Source organism: Pimephales promelas, chromosome 10, assembly GCF_988280905.1.
Source record: "Pimephales promelas chromosome 10, fPimPro1.hap1.1, whole genome shotgun sequence".
In the NCBI taxonomy this organism is placed as follows: domain Eukaryota; kingdom Metazoa; phylum Chordata; class Actinopteri; order Cypriniformes; family Leuciscidae; genus Pimephales; species Pimephales promelas.
The window spans coordinates 7,625,585-7,652,448 of NC_142778.1; the positions used below are offsets into that span (position 1 = coordinate 7,625,585).

Genomic DNA, 26,864 nt, shown 5'->3' on the forward strand with positions numbered 1-26,864 from the left:
ATGATTTAGAGCGTGTTCAATATTTGTGTTTACAAGAGGCTTTAGTCCTGTAGTCCAGTGTTGAGTGTTAGCGCGTGTCCTGAAACCTGCTGGTGCTGAGCGGTGTTCCACGATGGTACTTGATTGGTTGAGATTCATTCAGTGATTGGTGGATTGTGTTGCAGCGTGTAGTGTCAGGCTACGATTGGCTGGGTGGAAAGCCAATTGTAAACCAGGACTGACCAGAGGGTACCACCTGTTCGAGATCATTCACAGATGCCGTACTCCCGCCTAGAACCCGCTTCCTCGGAAGGCTTGGGTTGCTGGTGCACGTGTCCTTGTACGAGTTTGCGTTTGTGTGTGTGTGTGAGGGGCGTCCGGTTTGCTGGTAAGGGTGACAGAGTGGTGGGGAGGGGAAGGGACGGGGGTGGTGGTGTGGTCACTCCCGCACACTGGCTGAGTAGGAGAACTGCGAGAAGTGTGTACGTGTATCTGGGTCCTCTGCATCAAGACTGTCATCTGCAAGCGACGGAAACACGGGGCAATGGGAAAAAAAACAAACAAATCAGTTCATAAAGTCATTTACTTGACTTCGAACTCGTTCATCAAAATGTCAATTCGTTCGTTTCGTCCGTTGAATGAACCAAACGCCTCGGAAAAAGATTTGTTCGTTTTGATGAACGAGTTCGAACAGGAGAGTCACAAACAGAGCAAGGCGACCATTTGAGCTTATAAAACTTAAACTTTGTTATTTATTTATTAAAGGAGTGATGGTTTCCCTTATTCAGCGTCTGGAATCGTTTGAAACCCTTTGAACAGTTTGCAGTTTGTTCTGAAAGTGTCTTCTGGACCGTTTGGTTCCCAGTGAAGTCCATTATATGGAGAATAATGCTGGAATGTTTTCATCAGAAACCTTAATTTCTTTTCGACTGAAGAAAGAATGACATGGACATCTTGGATGACATGAGGGTGGAGTAAATTATCAACAAATGTTTTTTTGTTTTTTTAAAGTGAACTACTCATTTTACTATCACTACTATTATCTCTGGCTAAATGCAAGTTATTGATCTTATTGCGAACAAATCACCCGTGCACAGGTTTAATTTTTTTTTCTTATTTTGACCGTAATGTTTAACCATATAAAGCCTACAATATCTTGTTTGATACATACATTAAGGCCTCTTAAGAATCAACATGATTAAAAGCTGCTGAAAAACCTGTTGTACACAATCTTCTACATGCTTAGTTTTGTCTGATTAATAGTGTATTTACTTCAGCTTTATAGTTTACTTTAACAACTAAAAGGCTTTTAGTATAATAAACAAAACTGGGTTGTAAAGGTTTTTTAATAGAATTACATTTGTACACCTTTTTTATTTATGTTTCTACAACTATTTGTTGTGAAATAGTCTATAGACCCCATTTCAGTTGGTAAACATGGTGACATTTTTTAGTGGGCGGAGCTTAGGTGGAGGCAGAACGATCCCTCTGGTTGCTTCACTAACGCTAGTTAGCAAGAATTGTTAGCTTGTTTTTAAACAATGACTGGAGAAAATCCGATTTTACCTTAATGTGTAAGGTCACTCAGTGTCAAGGACCGCGATTGTTATTTCCAAAAGTTATCTGTAACGGACGGAACCAGATTGGCCGACCCGTAGCCATCTACACACTCACTCAATGCATGGACGATCAGACAGGATTACGTTACCTCGGGTGAGTGGCCTGACTTCTACACCTACCTCATAGAGAAACTGATCGTAAAGAGAAACTTAGGGCATATAAATCTTTAGATGCCTATATGGTCCTGTACAAGACTTGTGTGTATGATCCACATGCAGTTCTATTTAAAAAAAGAAAACATTTCTGACCTAATTTATATGTCAGGGTTAATTAAATTGTCATAACTGGATCTTTTCCGGTGAGAACAGCAGAGTGTTGAAGTATGCTGTACTAAACCCTGCACCTTTAACCCTCCACTTAAAGGGTCAATGTCCACCTCGCAAAATCCAATAACCACCCTACATTTTTTCTTTTTCAATAATCCATTATATATATAATATAATATGTAAAATTAAAAAAGACATTTAAAATGCATCACCATCACTATTTGTTATTTTCCACAGAGTGGCTCCTCCGATGTTACTCCTTTTCTCAAACACACAGAAGAGTTGCAGACAGGCAGTGAGGAAGGATGAGGTACTCACATTGGTCAGGTGGCGTGACAGTAATGGTCTGTGCAGTGAACTCATCGTCAAAGTAGCGTGTGTCTGTCTCTGAGGTCACTTGTGGCTTGAAGGGTGGGATGAGCTGCAGTAAACAGGAGGAGAGAGGCGAGTCTGAGAAAAAAAAAACTCTATAGAGAGCATTGGGTTCTCTCAATCTCTCAATGAACATAATCTAACTAATTTTTTTAATTTATTTACAGCTGAATTGTTGCACGTAAATGTAACAAGCAAAGTATTTATCATAAAGTTCTATAAATAACATTACAAGTTATGTCAGAAAGATGTCGCTGGAAATAGAGTCATCATTGTCCCAACGTGTAGTGAGCCAGCTTCCTTTACCGTCCTTACCAGTGCCCAAATTCATGAACACGGTTTACTGATTTACTAGTTTGAGATGCACCCATTACAGGGTTTCTGTAGGTTTCATTAAGTCAAATTTAAGACCATAAAGATTTAAATTTAAGACTTACACGACGCATTACCAAAAAACGTTCGGAAAAAAAAAAAATTTAATTTCAATGAATTCAGTAATTGAAAAAGCATTTATTTAATTTACAAGTAAAGCAATCACATTAGTAACCTTCTACACCCAACAACGTGCCGAATGCCCAAAACCTTAGGCCTAAAATGAAAATAGGTTCAAACAAACTTGCCCTCAAATAGAATTGTTTTCATTTCATACTTATTTACATTACAAAACAGCATATTAATAGCCTAATAGAGATGTGTGTGTGTGTGTGTGTGTGTGTGAAAGAGTCAGAGAAAATAACATATACAAAAAGTATAGAAATTTGTACTTTGCATTTTATACTGTAAAAACAATTACAGTTGATTTAAGTTGATCATAACTAGAGATGAAATGGCATGAACATTTAATTTCATGATATAATGAAATCTATTTGCTAAATGTATGTCGAAACCCAGCAAATAAATAAAATTAGCATCAATATGCACTTTTTGTTTACATAAACATTAAAATACCATTAAATATGATGGCCAGATTTTAAAGGAGTGTCTTGCAACAGGTTATCTACAAACATGTACAAGTTAAAATAATGTCTTCACAAAAAAAGTTTTATAAATAAACCTAAAGTATTTCAACCTATAAAAAGAATGAGTCAAAAAAAGATAAACTACTGACATTCACATCCCCATATCTTTTATTATCAATAGTAAAATTCGGGCTGATTTTCCTGTTGCGTCTGTCTTTGCTATGGAACCGACAAAGAGATTTTAGTAGCTAATGGAGTTCCACCACCGAGAAACGCTTGCTGTAGCTCTGCTACAAGATTTATTCACGGAGAAGAGAAAAAACCCAGATCCTTCATGCTGACTGAGCTTTCAATGTTGTTACGGAAGGGGCTGATTGATTGGTTCTTCATGACCTGCGGTGGGTTTGCGGCATTCTGAATCTGAAATGGTGAGATTTTTTCAATCTCGCTGCGGATGCCACGCGCCTATATTTGAATGAACGGCCTCTTGGCGAGCTACTAATGGAAGCACACGAGCGGCGTGTTTGAACCGGTTTGAACTCCTGCTCTAAAGCTCCGCTTTGCAGGCTACGACTCAATTCTTTTTTGCTACTTTGTAATAACTTTCTGTGGTCAGAGTTTTGGGAAATGAACGAGGGTAAAATCTTTTTTAGACCTGACTAAATCAAATTTAAGACCTCAGATGAAACTCTGGCCGTTTTTAAGACTTTTTAAGGCCTTAAATTTAAAGTTCCGAATTTTAGACTTTTTAAGACTCCGCGGAAACTCGTGATGAATTCATCTGATGAATCGGTTCTCTCACTGTCTTAAACTCTTGTACCTTCTTTTGAAGGACATCTTGCCAGTTCATGGAATTAAAGAACTTGTGTGTCATCACTTCTTTGGCATCTTCAGGACTTCCTCCAAGCCTTGAAAAAAAACAAATTCACATTATTAAAACATACACACAAAATCTTCTTTTCTACCAAAGTAGAAACAGACGCTCTTCTAACCTCTGTTTGGGGTCTTTCTTAAGGAGGCCGGCCAGCAGGGCCTTAGCCTCGGGCGAGAGGTTTCTAGGAAAGCGAATCTCCTCCATTAAAATGAGCTCAAACAGACGCTCGTGGTCCTGGTTATAGAATGGCAGCCGGCCACACATCATTTCATACATGACCACTCCCAGACCCCACCAGTCCACCGCACGACCATAATCGTTGTCTTCTAATACCTATAGGAAAGAGGAGATGAAAAAGGGAGCATATATATATATATATTATATTGAGAGAGAGAAAACAAGCAGCTGAAACAAAAAAACTCTTTAACATTCGGTTTAGCATATTAAGGTCCAAGACGCTAGTGCTTAAAAGCAACATGAACATAGTCAAAATACTATTGGGTAAACTGGCAGCGTGAGGTATAGCACAGACCACAACAAAAACATTGACACAGAACGCACATTTCAAAGTAGAATAACTGGCTGTAGCATTGTTTCTCAGAGTAACGACCAGTGTTGTCAAAAGTTGGCGCTGTTGAGCAGAATCGTAAACGCCTCAATTGTCCATTTTGTTCATGCGCTCAACGGATGTCTATGATTGGCTACGATGATCAACGCACTAAGAAATTATAACATGGGAAAAGACCTAGGTAATATGATCAGGCAAGAGCTAGGACCCAAGCTGGCATGAAAACAGGTCAGGGGTGAAAAAGGTGAGAAGGATTTTACCCCTCTAGGGGGGTTTGGGGACATGCTCCCCCGTAAGAAAATGTTAAATATTCTATATTTTAAAGCATCAATCTGATGCATTTTGAGACGCTTTTTTTGCCAACCGGGGGAGAGCTGGAGAAATTTAACTTCAGCCATGAGTCAAAAATATTATGGCCTCTGTAGCGTTAGCTAATAATAATAATAAAATTTTAAAAAAGGCCGATACCTATCCGTTACCAATGCAGTTTAAAAAAAAAATCAAGTAGAATTTCTATAACCTTCTATAAACAAAATCTACTTAATACAGACAACTTCCTTGTAAAGAAAAAAGAAAAAAAAACGATCATAACCTATGACAAAAATTATATTATAAGCTAGATTAGTGGGTAACTAATTTTAAATTTGATAATTTTATAAAATCATGACATTTAGTGAAAAAGAAAAATTAGGGAACAAATAAGAGACAATAAGTGTAGCACTAAATCTGGTAAAACGTTACACATTGCTCTTTGTATTGTTGTAAAATACATTCATGAAAAACAAGATTAAAAAAATCAAAAAGATCAATTATTTTATAGTCTACTATATAATTAAGAAAAAAAATATATATATATAGCACAAATGTATAGCACAGCTGTTTAAGAGGCAGCAACATATGATAGATGGGACAGAACAGAACAAAAAATACTATTAATAATCTCACAGCGCACAGCTCTGTTTAGACTAAGTTACGCATTGAAAAGTTCAAATCAAAAAGGAAATACATATCGATGCATAGTGTATTATACTGTATCTATCTATGCAATAGTTTATAGCCTAGAGCCTTTTCTTTTAACAGTTTTAAATTTCAGTTACTGTTAGGGTTGGGTATCGTTTGAATTTGAACGATTCTGATTCCGATTCCGATTCCTTGTTTCGATTCCGATTCCTAACGATTCTCGATTCCGATTCTTCTAAGAGGCAGGGTCAAAAAAGTTTAGCTAACCTTGCTAACCAACGGCCTTTCTGAAGGAAATACTCCTTCTGTAGAAATACTCCTTTTGTCACAAATTTTGCATTTTGCCGAGATTTCGTTATTTTTAGAAAAGTGAAGCCACACTTTGGATCGCCGACGTAAGGTACTCATGTTTGACTCGCGCGGTTATGCCAACACTTCCGGTAGACGCTTCTTCGTTGGTGTTGTTCAGCGGTTTCTTCTTCCGCTCGGCGGACTGTGAATATCGAAACTAGGAATTGAAATTTTTACTTTTGAACGATTCCGGGAAAAACGAAAAGTTAGTCCCGGTTTCAATCGATACTCGATTCTCGATACCCAACCCTAGTTACTGTGCGCGTGTTGAGGGGTTTGTGTCACCCAGATTTGCTTCCCCCGGTCTGCATTTTCACCAGACATAAGTTTATCTCCCACACAAAAACAGAATTTCAAACCAAATATGGAAAATTCCACGAAATTCCGCGTTAACACAACATTCCACGTTAATTGGTCAATTCATAGGGCCCTCGATTAACATTTAATCATCTTGGAGAGAGTTTCATCGTTGCCGAACGTGACGCGTGGTGCTGTTTGAATGTTGAATGACTGACAACGCGCTGTGCTGTTTGCTAAATGGAGAATGACTGATAAGTCGACACGCTGTTTGTTTGAATGCTAAATGACTGAGGACACACTGTTTGTTTGAATGCTGAATGGAGAATTACTGACAGCTGCAGCGGGGGGGTTGTTTACGATCAGTTGTACCCCCCACCCACCCACCCACCCACCTATAAATGATCTATAAATTGGTTGAGAAAACATGTTAATGGAGTGAGTTGGCAGTACCTCAGGAGCAAGGTACTCTGGGGTCCCACAGAATGTCTTCATGGTGGCCTCATTAGTAATGCCCTCTTTACACAGGCCAAAGTCTGTGATTTTAATGTGACCATCTTTATCCAGCATTAGATTCTCCAGCTGCAGAGAAAAACGCAATTCAAACAGAATTAGGAAATCTGTCATTAATGGTTAAAAAAGGAACACAGACTTCATGCCTTTGTGGTCAATGACACAATTACACGACATCCTTTCCCAACGCAATTCACAAACTATTTTCACAACAATTACACAGCACATAAAAGGAGAAAACCTTTAGGTCCCTGTAGACGACATCTTTAGAGTGCAGATACTCCAATGCAGAAACAATTTCAGCCCCGTAGAAGCGAGCTCTATCCTCCGTAAACACGCGCTCTCGAGACAAGTGGAAGAACAGCTGGAAACAAGTAAAAAGGAGACACAACAGAATTTTAAAAGAGACAGAATGGTGAAGGCTTTTAAGTTTGTTTTTGTAAGGGGCGAGAGGATGTGACAAACCTCGCCTCCATTTGCATACTCCATGACGAAACACAGACGATCTCGTGTCTGGAAGGCGTATTTTAGTGTCTGTAGTCAGAAAGATTCAAAAATTTGAATTAAATCTAAATAAAACCAAGATAATTGTGCAAAAAAACCCAAACAAACTAAAAGTGCTAGACATACTGTAAGGAATGGGTGCCGTGTGTTCTGCAACACTCTGCTTTCTGTGATTGTGTGTGCGACCTCGTCCTGAAACAGACACGCACACCCCGCCAAGTTATTAATATAAAACAAATAATTCATGAGGATTTTAAACTTTGATTTGTGAGGTGCCCACCTTTGCAATGATGACCTCTTTGCGTAGAATCTTCATGGCGTAGTACATGCCAGTAGCCTTTTCCCTCACTAGAATCACCTTTCCAAAAGTGCCTTTACCAAGCAGCTTTAAGTAGTCAAAGTCACTCATTGTCTGAGGAAGAAGAAAAAAAAAAAATCAAGTTGAATCAAGTTGTTTATTTTATATAAATTATTTCAGTTAAAAACTGAATTGAATTAGTGATGCAGATCTGAATCATTGCATACAAAAACAATTAAATTAAATAAACGTGCCCCATTATGCTTTTTCGGATACTACCTTTCATGCAGTGTGTTATATAGCTATTTGTGAATGTAAAAGGTCAGCAAAATTTTAATTCTGCAATGAGCTGTCAGTAATTCCAGTCTTACTTCTTGCATAAACCTACATAGGTTTGTAACAAATTTGCATAATGCTAGCTTTAGGGCTGTGCATCAGCAACAAAGTCACAATACATATCCCGATTCAGGGGCAACGATATGATATATATCACGATACGGGTCTGCGCTAAAGTTTTACCTAATATTTCTCAGCAAGGAGTTGGTAACATTACTGTTTTTGAACAGCGATTAAACTAACCTCTTCAGTAAGAGAAACGCGGCACAGACTGAGGTAATTCTCACTCTCTCTTTCAGGGCCGTAAATAAACACTGACTTGAAGTATTAAACCTTTCTGTGAATCGAACTGGAAATCGACAACCATCAAGCTTACTGGTGTTTTCAGAAAGCCAGCGCTTTTATCCACAGTGGAGACAGAGTGTGTGCACAGGGTTGCCAGGATGAGAAAAATATGTAAAAAACCAGAACAGATCAAATCAGATATTTCCGTATTGCGGAAGTGTGAAGCTCTGATTGGGAGATTACATCTCTTGATTTATGTTTCTGTGTGGGCCAGATTAAACCTTGATCTAGCCTATATATAATGTTCAATTCGTTCATTTTTAATTGAACCGTTTCAGACACTGTGAGAAAAGAGGTGATGCTGCAATGTACAATACCGGTCAAAAGTTTTATATCGGTAAGATTTTTTATGTTTTTAACAGAAGTCTTTTTTGCTCACCAAGACTGCAATTATTTGATAAAAAATACAAAAAAAAAAAAACCCAGTAATATTGTGAAATATAATTACAATTTAAAACAGTGGTTTTCTATGTGAATATATAGTGAAGTGTAATTTATTCCAGTGATCAAAGCTGAATTTACAGCATCATTACTCCAGTCTTCAGTGTCACATGATCCTAAAGAAATCATTATAATATGATGCTCAAGAAAAATGTATGACTATTATCCATGTTGAAAACAGCTTTTTACATTTTTTATTTCAGGATTCTTTGATGAATAGAAAGTTCAAAAGAACAGAATTGATCTGAAATGGAAAGCTTTTGTAACATTAATCACTACCATTCAAAAGTTTGGGGTCAGTAAGAATTTATTTTTTATTTTTGGGGGAAAGAAATTAGAAAATACTTTTATTCATCAGGGATGAGTTAAATTGATCAAAAGTTACAGTAAGGACATTTATAATGTTAGAAAAGATTATATTTTAAATAAATGCTGTTCTTTTGAACTTTCTATTCATCATAGAATTTTGGGGAAAATGGTACACGATTGTTTTCAACATTGAAAATAATAATTTGTTTTTTGAGCATAAAATCAGCATATTAGAATGATTTCTGAAGGATCATGTGACACTGAAAACTGATGTGTAATCAGCAACAGTAATGATGTTGAATATTCAGCTTTCAAATTACATTTTAAAATATATTAAAATAGAAAAGAGTCATTTTAAATTGTCATAATATTTCACAATATTACTGTCATTTTCATGAAATAAAGCAGCCGTGGTGAGCAGAAGAGACTTCATAAACATAAAAAATCTTACTGATCTAAAACTTTTGACCGGTAGTGTATATTATGACAAATTTAAGTTTTTATTGACCATGGATGCATGTAAACCTATTGTAGGACACCTTCAAAAAAATTAGGAACTAATTTTTACTCTAAAAAAATATATATATGAGTAATGGTATTAGAGAGGGCAAGGTGACACCAGAGACATGAAATTAGCACAGCTATGCAAGAAATTGGTTGCTCGGGACAGCAGTCAAACTCACCACTTTGGTTCGGGATTTTGCGATCGCAGCCTCCATCCCCTCCAAGCTGTTGTCTCCAGGGGAGCCAAAGTTGATGTCCATTGGCTCCTCCTCTTCCCGGGACTTGAGCCCATTGGCCACAGCCTGAATGGCACGAATCCACTCCTCTCTGCGTAGACATCAAGATGAAATCATATTAACCATTCATTAAATCTAAGTAGCAAAGCAGGTTCGATTTCCTCTTGTTTTTTTTGTTTTTGTTTTTTTTGTGTGATGATCTACTACGCTGATCTCAAATATCCGATTACTATCCTTTTGGAAGATTTGGGCTTTTTAATCACGAAATGACCTAAACACAACACCTATTTCCACCAAAATGTTTTTCACCTACTTTACGGTTAATTTTAAGTAGGGCTTGCACAGACTAGTCGAGTAGTTGAGAGACCGACTACTTCAACCACTAGCCGGCACTGTTGGAAACAATCAACTACTTGAACGGCCATTAATCATAAATTAATTAAAAATGGCGAATGTCACCAACAAACACCACACATCTGATGTGTTGAAGTATTTCATCAAGGATGACAAAAACAACTCTGCAAGAGGCCGTTCACATATCGCATCTAAAAACGCTCTCCTTTCCACAAGCAATCACACTCCCACGCAGTGTTGCCAACGTTATTTTTAGCGACTTTTTTGAACATACCTCAGTAAACTCCAAATTTTGCCAGTACTGTCTTGTCGACACTCTCTAGTTGCGTCTAACCTATTCAGTGAATGGCTGAGAGGAGCAGTACATTCATCTGTTGAGAGCACGGCTGCTGACAAACGTGAATGAGCAGTGTTTTTCCACGGACTTATCACTCATCTGCTTTTCTTTTGTTTTATATTTAAATAATTTAGTTTGATCATTTTAATTTTCTTTCTTTATTCACAGCTTTATTTGACATCAGGCTATGACATCATTAATATGCTAATTGACGTATGACGTCATCTAGCGACACATGCGCGTCGCAACCACGCCTCTTTCTATTATGAGCGCGCTTGCGGCGTGCCTACATTTGAAATAAACTTGAGCGCGCAAAAGAAGCGATATGTGAATGGCCCTAAAAGTGGACACTGCGTCTGTAATGAAAGGCAAAAACAACTATTTATTTGGCTTTACTCTGTTACATGAAAATTTCGATATGTAATGACATAATTATAATGTTTTGATTAGGCTATAAATTAATAAACATTTATTGATAAGAACTACTTGATATCTTTTGATTTACAGTAGGGATGCGCGGTATACCGGTACTGCAAAAATATCGGTATATAAAATGTTTCAAATGGTACAATATCATAATTTTGTTAAATTCGGTATTTGATGCGCTGCTGTTTTGAAGTTCTTCGCTTGGCGGCAGTGCGCTAGCTAAACAGATGCGGGTCACGCGAAACCGCAAACGGTGACAAATGAGGAACACGATGGATCAAATGAAGCTCATTTGAATTTCGAAATTAATAGAGAGAGCAGTATGAGTGAAATAAAGCATTAATTTGACTAAAAAACAGACCTCAATGCAACAAATCTGCCGAAGCGCTCATCAGTTGCTCATCCTGACTCGTTCAAAGAGTTCAGAGATCGACAGGTGAGTTCATCATTCAACTGATTTAATTTAGACTTTTACTGAACCCTGAACAGCGCACATATATAAGAGATTATCAATTAAGTTAAATATGATACGGTAAACACGAAAGCTCAAATTTTCTTGCATGACAAGCTAGAACCAATTCAGTTTAGGTCTCATAATTTTTGCACTTTCAAACAAACTTTTGAATAAATAATTAGAATAAATCATTTAATTTGAATAAATAAAGAATAAAAGTGCTAGTAAAATTAATAGCATATTATTGTCGCTGTGGTGACCCATAGAGGAATAAGCCGAGAGAGAGAGAGAGAAAAATAGTAGGAAAATGAATGACTAATATTACAATTAAGCTACATTTGTCAACATTCATTTGGTAACCTGGCCTAACAATATTAGACTATAGCATTCATTTATCTAGATCAATCAGTAGTAAAATGACCTAAAAAATTTAATATACTAATACAAGTTTAGCATGTTAACATTACTTATATGCATAATATGAACCCAAACAGTAACCAAACAAGATGAATAAAAGCTATAAATCTTGATAATTCTCTGTTGACACATGACAGCTAATGGTTTACATGTCATTTCATTATTCTATTATTATATTTTAATCTATTATTATAGTTATTAACCTATTTTAATTGTGCAATTTCAGTTTGTTTTTTTTAAATTAACATTTTATCAACTGTATGTTCCTTGACTTAATTTATTTCTTTTTTTACATTTTGATACTTTTTAGTTTTTTTTTTAATACTTTTCTTTGCACATTTGGTAGTGGAGAGTTTCAAGCAGTGTTTTTAATAAACTTGTTTCAATTCATTAAATTGAGACTTTTTTTTCGACTGTGGTATCGATACTGAGGTATTAGGTTCTGGTATCGTACCGAAGCCAAAATTGTGGTCTCAAGCCATCCCTAATTTACAGTAGCATGAACCACGAGTAGTCGAGTAACTCGGATATTCTTTTGATAAGAAATCGACTAGCAGAAATCAGTCGTGCAACCCCTAATTTTAAGCAACAGGCAGTGAGTAATATCCTGTTTGGATTGGCAAAAATCCAGTTAATACAACCAAATCTGCTTTCCCAGTAAATACCATTCAACATCTTCTTAAGCTTTCCCTCTCTTCCATTCATTCAGTCATTCCAAAGACACTGATTTTAGCAGGACTCTCCATCTCATTTTCTCACCTTTCAGCATTGCTATCCACGTGGAAGGTGCGCTCAATAACAGTGGTCCACTGCAAGCAGCGAATGACAAACGTGTTCGGCCGAGGTCGTTCAGTCTTCATCAGCTGACACTCTGCAAAGGATTTTACAGTTTTAAAAAGTTTTATTTGGGATTTAAAATTCTTGAATGGGTCAAAAAAAATTCAAAACATCATATATTAAAAGTGAACTGTGATTTGATCTATGCCTCTTGCGGTCTCTTATTTGGGAGGTTCTTTTTGAACGAATACACTGTTTTCCAGGTTTGGGAGATTTAAACACCAGACCAACCAACATTGATTGAAAAAAGAAAAAAGGTATCTGTCTCACCGTGTAATTATACATTTAAGTACCGGGTAATAATAATTAACTACAAGTACTTACTATAGGGTTAGGATTATATTAGTTCCATGTAATTAAGCATAATTTATTGTTGAACACTGTTGAACCATTTCCTATTGGTAAGACAAACAAATAAAATTTATGACCATTTTGAAAATTCTCCAGGATTTACTAAATGAGTAATTTGTGCACATCATGTTTTTTTTAAATTTGTGTGCCCATATATTCTTTAATCAAAATAACGTTTTTAGAATGTTAACTGGCGTGAGGGTGGGAGAAACTGTCAATCACATGAGATCACAGCAATAGCAGACAACAACGAGCCAATCAATTCCTGAAGAAAAAAAAAAAATCAAGTGTCAACTTTGGCTTTAAGCCAACTTTAAGTGCTAGATGACAGCAAGTGATACAAATCTTAAAATAAGCAGAAACAATTCATGCAATATTGGCAGATGTAAATCAAATGTTTAAACCAAACAAAACCCAAAAAAACTGCTGATATCATCTTCTTATCTATAATGGTGCATGTATTTACACACAAACTCATATATATATATATATATATATATATATATATATATATATATATATATACACACACACACATATACAGTATACATACTGCATATATACACACACACACACACACACACACATATATATATATACATATATATATATATAAACACACATCACTTGCCTTAGTTTCTGTAAATGATAATTAGCAAGTAAGATAAAACCAATAAACCAAATAAGGGAGCCCTATTTTAGAATATTAGACAATCTGGTTTGCATGAAGTGAGGCAGCACTGTGACAGTGACAGACCTGCGACGGAAAAGTTGTTAAGAGGCGGTTGATTGTGGTCTGACGTCTCAGGCTTCTCCTTGTAGCCGATGAAAGAGCCATCACTCTTTAGGATGAAATACCGGGGCCTCCAAGTCTTAATATATTCACCTGCAGACAGGAGGAGGAAGAGATACGACGAAGTAGATGGCAAGAGGATTGGGGGGGTGGGATAAAGAAAAAGACAGACAACAAATCAGTTTACAATTCAAATATATGATGCATACTGTCCTGATGAATGAGTGAGTAAGCAGTGCTCACCTCTCTTGTGGAGCCAGCCCTCTCTGACGATGCTGACCTCGTTCATACTGGGTTAGGGGTGTGTGGGGCGTAGGGCAGGGTGGCAGGGAGGTTGGGGGAGGGGGAGCGTCGAGTCTCGGGTCAGGCAGACGGTTAGTACCACAGAGCCAGACTCACCTGGGATCAAGGAAAATAAACTAATATCAACCACAAAGTACGACACAAAGCACCACAGAAGCATTTCTATTGCTTATGTATAGAAAATAGAATTTATGAACAACATTAGACTCCATCATCTTTCGCAACACCATTTGGTGAGCAAATGACAGAATTCTCCTTTTTGGGTGAACAATACCTTAATAAAAGCATTGTGAATGCAAATTTGTTTGTTATTATTATCATTATTGTGTCCAACATGGTTTCTCAACTGGTTTGGCCATGGGGGGGACCCATGGTCATTGAGCCACGACCACAATTTTTAGGAATCAGAACCAAGCAAATTGATTTTTCAAGAGTTGAAACATGGACACTGATCCTGATTAATTGAATTTCATGACATACTACATGCTCGTAATTTCATTTGCTCCTTTACAGTACACAGCGTGCACCTCCACATTTGCATGCAATTAAAAGTGTGTGCTTGAGTACGGTATAATGTCTGACAGGAACAGAGTTTTTTTAAGGCCCTGTTTACACCTGGTATTAGGGCTGCACGACATTGGTAAAAAAATGGCATTGCGATATTTTATTTTTCTGCAATATATATTACGATATAAAAACAATTTCTGCAGATGACTTGAATAGCTATACTTGGAAAGAATTAATCATTCTAGAATGACTGGGGTGGTTTTGTCATGGAGTAAATCTGCATATTAGAAACTAATATTAATAGAATGTTTACTAATGTAGTTACCTAGACTTTAATAAATGGAACCTTATTGTAAAGTGTTTCCCATTGATGTCTCTTGAGTTCAGTGTTGGATCAGTTGGTTTAACCATTCATTAAAGTGAATCGTGCGCAAGATATTAAGGACTTAAACTTTGTCGGCGGAAGACGGTTTGAAGACGAAAAACGTACAAAGCACAATGTTCTCTCACCATTCCTTATTTTCGAACACGCACCTAACAGTGTTCGGACTTACACTTACGCACTTACATGGTCTTGCAGCAATCAGAGCGGAAACTGTTTTTCCATCATCACCTTTTGTGTTCAAAATATGTAAATTGTGCTTATTTGTCCATAAGATCGTAAGATCTAGAAAAAGCCATACGTTTACCTATCCATAGACCCCAAAGAACTCAGTACAGAAGTGGTAAAAGTGGACAAAAGAGATGAATTTAAAAGTCAGGTGTAAACGTGTCTACCTCGTCCACTTGTGATCCGATCGACCAAAACGCATCTTAACACCAGATGTAAAGGGACTTTCTTTCATAACAAGTTACGAAAATAACAATAATGCCACTGACATACAGTACTCATCTGACCGCAGATAATGAATCAGGACAACACATTTCTCAAACGCTTTACTTAAACTGCAATTGAAAGAAGAGTCAACTGCGTTCAAACACTTCTTTCAAAAAGTTTAGCATTAGAAAAACTTTTTAGATTTTTTTCAGGGTTTATTTTGTTGTAGTTTCATTCACTCCACAACCCACTCGAAGTGTTGTGACCAACTTTTGGGTCACTACCCACCAAAAAAGACTAGACCATAAATGAAAGATTTTACAAAAATGGTCACCTGACTACTGCTACAGGAATGCCACCTGTTCAGAAATGTTTGTGATGTAAACTTGACAAATGCAGCATTCAGCACTCTGTAACAGATAAGCCTACATCTCTGAGGATTTCATATTTAACCAAGAGGAACAGCTGAATTCATCTTACTGAATAAAACAGCGTCTTGTACACCATTCAATATCAAACTAACTGGGGGGTAAGAGAAGAAGAATGATCATGACATAGAGGTGAGTGCGAGACTTTCTATGGAAAATTTCATTGGCATTATAAACTGCATTAATGAAAAAAAAGTGCCAAGTCATCATTACTTACATAAAAGTGTCTGTACATGTGGGATAAAGTGCTGATCCAATGATCAGGGTCAGATCCTGATAGATAATCAGTTTTTTGTCTTGCACATCTTGAAGATGATTTTATGAAGGCTATGAGTCGACAGCGAATCACCACTTTTTATTATAAAAGTGCTTTTGTGAATAAAGCAATATTTACCTCACGTCGGTCCTGAACTCTGTCACCGAGTCTCAAAAAGTTCAGATCAAAAAGATAAGATACTTTATTTAGTTATTAGATTTTGTAAGATGTCCAATAATTTACTGTAGCTAATAGCTATAATGAAATCAAAATCTGAGAATTTATGATGACATAAAATTACATATAAATAAATCTATTAAGCTGCTTATGCTGATTACAAGTATACTGCATTTGTTCTAAAAACCCTTTATCTAAATTAACTTGCGTGTGATTAAACAGACAACAGTTACAAAAAGGTTAGAAGTTAAGGTTACAACAGTTACAACTTAATTTGAATTTACAAATGTTTAACTTGCGCTTGGGATGAAAGAGCAAAATAATCATATAACCAACATTCCCTGTTCTTATTTGCAAGGCTTTTACTCTGATAATATATGGTATGCCTAATGCAAATGCTGTGATTTTTAAAATCAAAATACGTGTGAAGAGAATAACACGGACATGGGACAAGGACGAGCCTCATTTACCACAAAGTGTTTTTAAACCATTTCTGATGGGAAATGCGACAGTGCTATTCTATCACCATGGAGATGCCTATTAGACTGCAGTGAAGCCAGTCTGATCCACAGGTGAACACGCCACTCTGTACACCGAACAAGACAAGACACCTGCTGTTTTCAGAATCAACATTAGAAAGAACACGTTTTGTTCTGCATAAAGCCATGCTCAAAATTACAATTTGGGAGAAGAATTGTTCATCCACATGTAATTGTCACTTGTACATGCAGAAGTTGACAGGGTATTGTGGATGATTGCAAAGGCTTTGCTGGTAATTCTTTTTAAACTTCACTGATTTAGCAATGATTCAACTACTGATACGTTCTTTAGTGCGTTTAATTTATTCATTATTAATATTAGGGATGTACCAATACCACTTTGTCAAAAAAAAAAAAAAAAACTAGGCCGATACCCGTATTTACACTGCATATGTAATTCATTGATTTCATTTGTTTAGCAAATATACATTTCCTTCAGTCATTTTCATGCTTAATTATGCATTAAAATGTATTGTACAAGACTGTTACTTTCACTGTTCATTCTATTGCTCTATCATATTTGATCTATCATTTAATAGCGAAGCAAATATTTAGAGCTGCTTCGGCAGGGTTCAATGCTAAGTTTTTTGTTTACCAATTTTACTTACATATACGATTTAGTTTTGATCTAAATGTGCCGAGTGAGCGATCGGCAATCAAGAGTACGCAAAAAAAAGTGAGTGCTCTTTCGTTTTACCATCAGTTAACGTTAGTCATATGTGCCTTACTTTACCTTCGCCATTGACATATGCGACCGAACTACAAACTTTCCAGCGATACCTGTGAAAGCGCGCTTGACAAGCTTGCACGTCTGTTTTGTTTATGAGTTTGCACACAGCAGCTATAGAGGCGTAAATTTCTCATTTGGTTTTAACATTCTATTAATTCAATTAGGGATGTTAACAATCGATGATCAAATCATTGTCGAAAATACATTTAATCGATAAAACGTATTGATCGTCGATTAGGCAGGTTCATGCACGTTCATGCTCCAGGAAGAGTGCATCCACAACATGTCACATTCTGAATAGCGCATAACTGCGTTAAAGCAGACTGATCTCATGAAGTAGCGCGTGTATGACACGCCAATTCGTATTTCCATTTTTTTTTTTGCTATTAAGACGCATAATCGCTTTTCAGCGTGTTTATGAAGCATGTTTATGAACGCAGTTGACTTAACGTTATTACTGTATATATAAATATATGACTTACCTCAACCCCGTCCCTAAACCTAACCGTCACCGGGGTTAATGGCATTTATGAATGTTCCCTTACCATCCTAGGAAAAAAAAAAGATCGCTCCCCAGATGTAGATCTACATTTTGCTTCGTTTCACCCAGACATTTGACGGCGTGTACAGACACGCGAAATCACTCGGACGTTAATGGCGTAGACATACACGCGGATAGCTCAAAATGCGTAGAGATAACAAGCCACTTGACTCGAAAGTGTATGTTTACGCAAAAGTCATGATGTCATGTTGATTAAAGTTAGAGCTGGATGATTAATCATTAAAGGGGTGATGAACTGAGAAATCTAATTTTCCTTGAGCTTTTGACATCTAAGAGGTCATCATATTATAGGAATATCCTGTAAGTTTCAGAACTGAAAACCTTATACTTGTTAGTCCAATAAAAGCTTTTATTGACACCAGCCCCAGCAAATGACTTTACTTCCAAGTCTTCAGTGCGAGACGCCCATAAAAAAAACAAGTGTTTATCAGCTAGGCTCAAAACTTGAGTACAAAATAGCCTATTAGTTATTCATTTTGATGTTTTTGAAAGCAAAAACGAAGCGAACTTCATAAGTTGACCTCAGACAACAATATAATAAAATTTAAAAAAAGTCAGTTCATGACCCCTTTAAAAGATCGCAATCTCAAATCAACCCCCCACGCAATCTTAATCCTGAATTTCTAGGATTATGCCAATGATATCATAACTCACAGCGGGCACAACGACGCCTTGACGTCACATATTGCGAAAGCCAAATTTGCTAAGTGGTGTTCTTGTGACGCAACTAGCACATGCGACGTTCGATAAACGTGAGAAGAAAGAAAGCAGAGTGGAAGAATGAGTGAGGCAGAGCAAAGCTCATGTAGGTTGCGTGGCTCGGTTATACTCCAGTTTGGGCACGTACAAAAACAGCTGCGGACAGCCCGGACGCGGACTACTTGTGTTTATACTGTCTGCTGAGGTCCGCTCAGTGAACGCGTTCCACACATGCACAGTAGATCGGCTGATCAAACTTTTTTCTTTGCCTTGACCATCAACTGTAAATAGGCCTTGACAAACCGGTCTCTAATATATTTCTACTTTTGCCCACACATACTTTGCCTAAACTCTGGCTAATTTCCCTTCAGGAATTACTGTACATCTTGCTGTTTATGATCCTTTAATGATGGGTTGTCAAGGTGCGGGTAGCTACGGACTTCTTTGCACAGCCTCTCTTCGAAATCGACGTACATTTTTCCCCATCAGCGCTTTCGCGGTTTTAATCTAGTAGTGGCCGCGCGTACTTTGACCGCACGGTCACAAAAAATGGGAGGCACACGGACGTCCACAAGGAACCACCGGGCAGACCCTCTGATGACGATTTTTACGTCACGCGGACCCTCGCGCAATTGCGGACACGGAAAGTATAACACTAGCTCAATAAGAACTCTGACATTTGTTATCTGGCGCTTTTCCACTGCATGGTACGGCAAGGCTCGGCTCGCTTTGCTTTTCCACTGTAGTTTAGCACCGCTTTTAAATTGGGTGGGATTATAGACTGCTCATTAAAGTAGCTGAAAAACTTTTTTTTAAATTCCTGGTCGCAATATCCAGCTCTCGCTGTATCCGCTCCTTGGCTCCCAACGAGAAAAAGATTCAGCCATTACTTTTTTAAAGTTAATTTTTTTCAAGCAAGTCATTTAATAAAAATTGTGTGAAAAAAAATACTGTGCTGGCTGTTGCATCTAGCAGATTTGATGTCTCGTGTTGCAAATCCAATGACTGGTAGTGACGATTCTCTCTGACCAATCAAGTTTTCACGTCACATTTCAGTATCGGTACGGCAACATTTAAATTTGACTGAAAGAGTATTATGCCTTATTTTGTTTCTATCTTGTTTGGTAACCAAATGTTCAGGTGTTTAAAATGAAATCATGATTCTCATTTTAGCCAGGATCGCGCAGCTCTAGTTCACTTGTGTGATTTTGCGTCATTTATTGTGCAATCATTTGATGAAGACTGTGGCGTTTTGAGCAGCATTTGCACACCCTGTCATCGATCCCGTTGGCTATATGCCACTGCCATAGACAAATATTGAAGTATTAAGGCTAACAATTAATAGATTGCAGGGTACCCACACATTTTTTAACAGCAAATTTAATGACTTTTAAGACCTTTTTAAGTCCTCTAAAAGGCAAATTTAAGACTTTTACCACGACAAAAAAACAAACAAAAAAAACAGGAAAATGTTCAGCACGACACGACAGTGTTCATTTTAGCAGCCATTTTTGTTTTAGTCTTAGTCTTCAGATGAAAAAGCTTTTTGGTCTTAGTCACATTTTAGTTATTTTGTCTTTTAGTCTAGTTTCTAAATCTGGCAACCATAAGCATGAACGCTTGTAAACACAGTCTGTAATAATGTGGCGTTGTCTCCTTTATTCACCAAAAAAAAGTGGCTTTAGTCAAGTTTGTATTTTTTTAAACACACTTTAGTCTCGTCTTTTTTCGTCAACGCTATTGTACATGTTGATATACCGGTAGTCACAGTTATCGTTTAATGATGTGGGTATCGTCTCTCATCGTCTTAAATATTTAGATTTCATGTGGCATTTTCACTCATAACTTCATGAAACATGCATGTGCCACACGTAGAATGGTTAAAAAGTGATACAACATACTTGGCTAAAAATATGTCTTATCTCTCCAGGATGCAATGTTCCCAGAACCGTCCATGCTTGCTTTCCAACATGGAATAGCACAAAAAAAGGTATCAAAGGTTTTAAAGTTTAGAAACTCAGCTTTTTAATGCATCTAACCATTTTGATCCACTCTTAACAAGTGCTGAGTAGTCCCTCTAATGCTGCATTCACACCGGACGCGAATAGCACGTCAAATTCGCGTCTGACGTGTCTAGTTGGACGCTTGACCACTTTGTGTTAACCACTTTCCGCGTGTCAAGAGTGAAACTAACGTGCGTAAAAACAAAAGTTTGAAGCGAAATTTACGCAAGTGACGCGCGTCAGAATCGAAATCCGTTAGCGGACATTTTTTTTGGTCGACCGAGCATTCATCGCTCTGTATTTGCTCTGGAGAGCAGAACAGCGGCATGGGGATCATCGTCGCCATATATTTGTGTCCACCGGACCGTTCGGAGGCTAAGCGTTTGGCGAGTTTCAACATTTGCTCGCTCCAGGAGCTGCACTGGATGACTGCTGCCGTCAGCGGTACTTCCGCCTGTCACGCGCCCAGTTGGCTGACCTGTTATCTCGCATTGGAGCGAGGATCACCCTCGTCCTCATCCATCTATAGAGCCAGCCTTCAAAAGTTATTAACCTGTCCTGTGATTTTTTTTTCTCCCTCACATCCAGACGCGAACTTACGCACATGTATGTTGGTTGTCTTTACATCATAATACTATTTATATAATCTAGATATGGAATGAATAACATTCAATACAAAATGAACATGTCTCGTATATAGAAATAGTTTTAAGTGATAAAATATTTGCTTTGTTGTGCATAATCCCACCATGCATTTAGTCATATTACAAAATAATTTATTGAAGCATCCAGATACTTCAACACGTGAGAAAGTAGGCTCCTGATTGGTTAACGCGGCGCGAATTGATGCCAAAGTTCAGATTTTTCAAGTCAGGCGGCAGACGCGTATTCGCGTCAAACGCGTGAATGCACAAATGGCACTAACTAAATAATTCGCGCATAATGCGCTTAACTCACCAGACGCGCGAATGAGGCGTATTCGCGTCTTCCACCACGCCACGCTATATACACCTCATTCGCACCTCAGGAATTTTTTACACGCGTATATGTATTGACTTAATATTGAAATCATTCGCGCCTGACGCGCTAGTCGCATCCGGTGTGAACACACCATGAAGTCGCTTTCCTACTGCATGGTACAGTATGGTTCGGCATGATTTGGCGCTTTTCCACTGCATGGTACGGTACGGTAAGGCTCGCTTTAAATGGTACCTGGTCTGTTGAGGTTCCAAGTGTACCGTACCGGTACTAAATGTGATGTGAAAGACTGCAGATCACTGATTGGTCAGACAGCATCTTCACTAGCAGCGTCATTGTATTTGCGACCAATAGACAGACACGAGAAACCAAACCCGCTAGATTTAAATAGCCATTAACAGCCTGTTATCGGTCAGTCTATAATCCCACCCACTTTAAAGCGGTACTAACTGCAGTGGAAAAGAAACTAGGGCTGGGCGATATGGCCAAAAAATCATATCTCGATATTTTTTGGTCAAATGGCGATATACGATATATATCTCGGTACTTTCTACGTTTTCTATTTAGATAAAGAAAATCTTTATATTAAAAAAAAAAAAATATATATATATATATATATATATACAGTATATTCACATTCGGCCCAATGATATCCTACAAACAATGTTGATATTGAAGGATATGGAAACAAATATAATATAGGCTATGCAATATATTATGTGCAAAAAGCTTTTGTTTTTATATTGACTAAAAGCTAAACTAAAAATGAAAATAAAAACAAAAACAAAAGCACAAACTAATTATATTAGCCTGCATTTGATTACCCCATTATAATCACTTTCACTTTCATTAAAAATATATACTTGTAGGTTTAAAATTCCACATATGGCACATTTATTTTCTCCAACAACAAATATTTTAGCAATATGTTTATTTTAGTCAGAATTATTGCGTACTACGTAATACTATTCACGCGCATGCGCGTGCCGGCGCTCGTTCAAGGAAGCATGAATTTTAGCGGAGATTCACTTGCAGAAGCTCGTCCTCTTCTGACATGGACATATTTGTTGTGAAATGGGCATATTTGCTTTACTTTCTAACATTTACAGATGGAGAATATGTGAAATGTAAGTTGAGCACTGAGAAAAGCACCACATCTCAAACGCATTAAACAGCGCAAGTATATCTGTCAGTCAGCAACAGTGTCTGTCAGAGCATTTGACAGGGCGGCAAGCTGCCTTAAACTTGTTAACTATATCAAAGTGATTTTGACGCAATTAATATAAGCTTGTGTCATGTTTAGGACAAATTGTACTACGTAGCCTAGCTACTTTCACTGCAGCAGCTCACACTGCAACCTCCGGTATTTTTCAGATGTGCTCATATCAAACTAACGTTACTGTATCGATATAAACGGTATTGCCTCATTCCATATCGTTTCAAAAAATATAACGATACATCGTACATATTCGATATATCGCCCAGCCCTAAAAGAAACCGAGCTAAAGCGAACCGAGCTGTTCCACGCAGTGGAAAAGTGAAGCGAGCCAAACCGCGCCGCACTTTACCAAGCCATACTAGTAGTGGAAAAGTGCCACCTAGCAACGAAAAAAATAATAATCATATTTTTCAAAACTACTGCCTTGATCAACAGAAAATAGGAGTCATCATTTGAAAGCTTAAAATTCTGAACTTCACAATGCATGTAGCCAATTATATTACTTCCTAAGAAATACTATACTATAATAGAAATACTACTATGAAATACTTTATGTACTGCAATGTGTCAAAAACATCATTCCTTTGACTTATTGTATGTCGAATAAGAAAAATATGTAAAATTATAATAAAAATTATAGCCTATATATTTTGTCTTTTCTTTTTTCAAACTCAACCCTGCTATACAATTACAAGTCTTTACTTTTGTGTGTGTCAATCAGACAAAACAACACTAAATAATGCATTCAGATTTCAGGGCTCAAATTGGATGAAATATTAATTTAAATATAAATATACTAAAAGTAAAATTGTGCAAGATAAGTGGTATTGTCAAAGAAGCAATCTTAAATGGTCTTTTAATGATCAATCTGCCAGAGGAGCAAGAAATATATAATATAAGAATATATAAGAAAAAAAATAATACATAAGAAATATATAATCTCAAGATATATTATATGAAAAAAATATATAGTTTACCAGAAAAATGTGTTTTTTGTTTTGTTTTTTGTTTTTGTTTAAAGCAATGTGGTCAAAAAGTCGCTTTAATTTGTGTTGTCTTGATATGGCTCCTATAATACAAATCTGTGGGATTTTCTACTTTTTTTGTCTATAGCTGATCACGTAGAAAAACCCCTCTCCAGTCCTCAGCAAGACACATATTTTGAGTATTAGCACACACGGAGCAGGACAAAACGTATACTACGGTTGAACATTTAGCGTAAAGGTGTTTGTTCAGACCTCTAACCCAATACAAACAGAAGTAACTGAAAGCTGTTTTTCTACTTTTTCTATCATTGTTGTTGTGAGGCGAGTAAGATCAGTGTGTGCCAGAGGAGTTTCCTGGCATAGCAATGCCTCTGGCACAGATCTGGCATGCTGTCCTATCACCATGGGCACAACACTGGATTATCCCAGCAAAATAAAATCCCCACCTTGTGACGCCCCTGCTAGTCCATTACACAACTTCTTAACACACGCACTGGCATTATAAACACACTGACCGTCTCTATCACCGGCATATACGTGCCGTGCATCTAGTGTGCGTGTATATCAGTTGGTCAGTGGTCTGACTGTTCCTCTTTTTCAACAACTCTCTCGCGCGCACATACGCACTTTGAAGTCCACAAGAGAAAGACAAACAAGAGCTGTGACCATTTCAACAAACTAATGATTACACATTTTCTGTGCAATAATTCCAGAACGAGAAGTCCTGAAACTGACCCCTCTCAACCCCAATAACCTTCAGGCCTCATTTACACTCGCGCACTAACCTGGTGGGTGCATTATTTATTCATATCTGTCAAACATAAATAAAGTTGAAATATTTTACACAAGCAAACAGAACTGAACTCCACGTGGAACAGCATGGCAGCACTATTAATAAAACCAAAGGCAAAGTGGCATACATGTTTTTGATAATCCAGCATGTATATGAGTTCGTCCTATGACGTTAGACTCACATCCATCTGTACAACGTGTAAAGGGCCTAATCGATAATTTACTCTTCATTTACACTAATTGAGCTGTTACTTTTTACTCACCTAAAATAATGAGATTTTCGTCAAGACAAAATAATGTACTTACAAGAAGATAACATGCAAAGACCCCGAGAGAGATAAGCATACGCGCCAAATGCGTTTAAATTGATCTATAAGCGTTATTTTAATTATTAAACTGATTTGTGAAGGGAAACGGAGAACAAACGTGGGTTATGACGAGAGATGAAGTTTATCTATCCAGTAAGCACAAGAAACACATATTCATGAAGAGATTCTGTCTGGTAATGTATCCCAATGGTCAACGGCACATAACATTTAAGTGCAATTTAAATATAGAGACTCGGGCTAGGCTAAACATCACGCTAGCCATCAATCATCGATGCACGCTTTAGTCCCTTACCTCCACTTTTATTCTCCTGCGTTGTTTTGGTCAACTGAAATGTAGAAATCCTCAAAAGCCCATGTAAGTGGAGTGAGACGAGGGTATTTCGAGACGTGAAGTGTGTAGCTAACGTTATTTATTCCTCTCGCGAGCTGCTGTGTATTGAGCTCTGCCAATGACCACTCAGCTGCCCCAAAAATAACAACACCCAACCGCCCGATTATCCTCACAAACCGCCCCTCAGTGGCCCAAAGCACGAGCCCGGTCGCCCAAACTCATCCCACAACGCTTATCTGACGCGTTTAAGACTTTTAAAACCTCGTCGTGACCGTCCTTTGTAGGTCTGTGAGCGATGTTACGGCGGTGGTAGTGGTGCTGGTATCGCGATTAGGCCTCCGTCTAGCGACTCAACGGGAGCACAAACAGGAAATGACCTCAGCTCACTCACGCTCGGCGCGACGTCACATGCAACGTCCGATTTGACTATGGATTTGAAAAGGTTCGTTTTTTTGTGTTGCTGTATTTCAGTAATGTATTAATATCGAGGGTGTGATTTTAGAGCGAAATCATACTTGCCCGGATTGTTTAATCTATTACTATTTCAACAATATAGCCTACATTTACTCTGTCTGCGCCCTCTGCTGCTTAATGTAGGCTTGTTTGAGATGAGCAAATTCTGCGCAGAATCGATCACCGGTGATCAGCGCGAGATGCATGCCGGTTAGAAATGTGTCCGAGAACGGTCCGCCTGGCTCTGATGTCATGCCGACGTATGTCAAAAAACTCTCGCGAGCGCAAGGCGGAAGGGTCGGATTCTGCAGTCGCGCGCAGTTGCTCTCCACCGACTGCGCTGATCAAAAGCATGATGGGAAACGACTTACTGACGACACAGCTTAATGCTCATTGGTTTAAGCAACAGTGATGAAGGTAAATTCCATATTCATTAAGCTAAATTCTCCAAATCAAGGCCATATTTTATTTATTTATTTATTTTCAAATTGAAACTGATATATATTGTGGATCTCTTAAACGGGTTAAAAATAAGAATGCTATAGTCAGTAACTCAAATAGGCCTATACTAGGCCTACTCTAAAATGTTCAAGTGAAAAATAGCTCTCATTTTATAGATGATGAAGTTTGTAAGTCTGTCTATTTAAGCTAAGCTTATTTTGATTGATTTATTTATTTTATTATTAATTTTATTCTGATGTTTATTTATTTGTCACTGTATAATAGGCCTATTTGTTTCACGAATTGTGGTGCTTGTAGGTAGGCTGTTTGTAACTTGCATTCTAATAAAAAAGTAAAATAAATAAAAATAAAAGAACAACAGATGAATTGTTCTCTTTTAAAATGTTTGATTTTAAAACTGATATCATGTTTTATGTGTATAGGCTACATATGGGTGAATAAACTCTCTGACAGTGCCATATGGGTTATATTTCATTTTTGTTAAAACAATAGGCTATATAAAAACACGTCTGTATTAAAGAAAAAAAAAGATTGATAAACACATATTTGGAATGTAATTAAATAACAAGTACTTTGGGTGTCTTGTTCATTA

The 26,864-nt window shown here is 37.4% G+C and overlaps 1 protein-coding gene across 1 annotated transcript; it reads right to left on the bottom strand.

Moving 5' to 3' along the window:
- akt2 (AKT serine/threonine kinase 2) lies at positions 1–25,870 on the bottom strand. Its single transcript, XM_039663947.2, has 14 exons — positions 25,319–25,870; positions 13,945–14,100; positions 13,666–13,794; positions 12,480–12,591; positions 9,676–9,823; positions 7,544–7,675; positions 7,390–7,455; positions 7,225–7,293; positions 7,001–7,123; positions 6,700–6,828; positions 4,189–4,403; positions 4,017–4,104; positions 2,184–2,286; positions 1–498 (listed from the first exon to the last, which is right to left on the bottom strand). Exons 2-14 carry the CDS (start codon positions 13,988–13,990, stop codon positions 419–421), a joined length of 1,440 nt encoding a protein of 479 aa, XP_039519881.1. The 5' UTR covers positions 13,991–14,100; positions 25,319–25,870; the 3' UTR covers positions 1–418.
- Positions 25,871–26,864: the final 994 nt, after the last annotated feature.

Coding starts and splice junctions, on each gene's coding strand:
- akt2 (XM_039663947.2), bottom strand. CDS start 13,990: ATGAACGAGGTCAGCATCGTCAGAGAGGGCTGGCTCCACAAGAGAG. Junction 13,795..13,944: donor GGGCTGGCTCCACAAGAGAG/GTGAGCACTGCT, acceptor TCCTGTCTGCAG/GTGAATATATTAAGACTTGG. Junction 7,456..7,543: donor AAGAGGTCATCATTGCAAAG/GTGGGCACCTCA, acceptor TGTCTGTTTCAG/GACGAGGTCGCACACACAAT.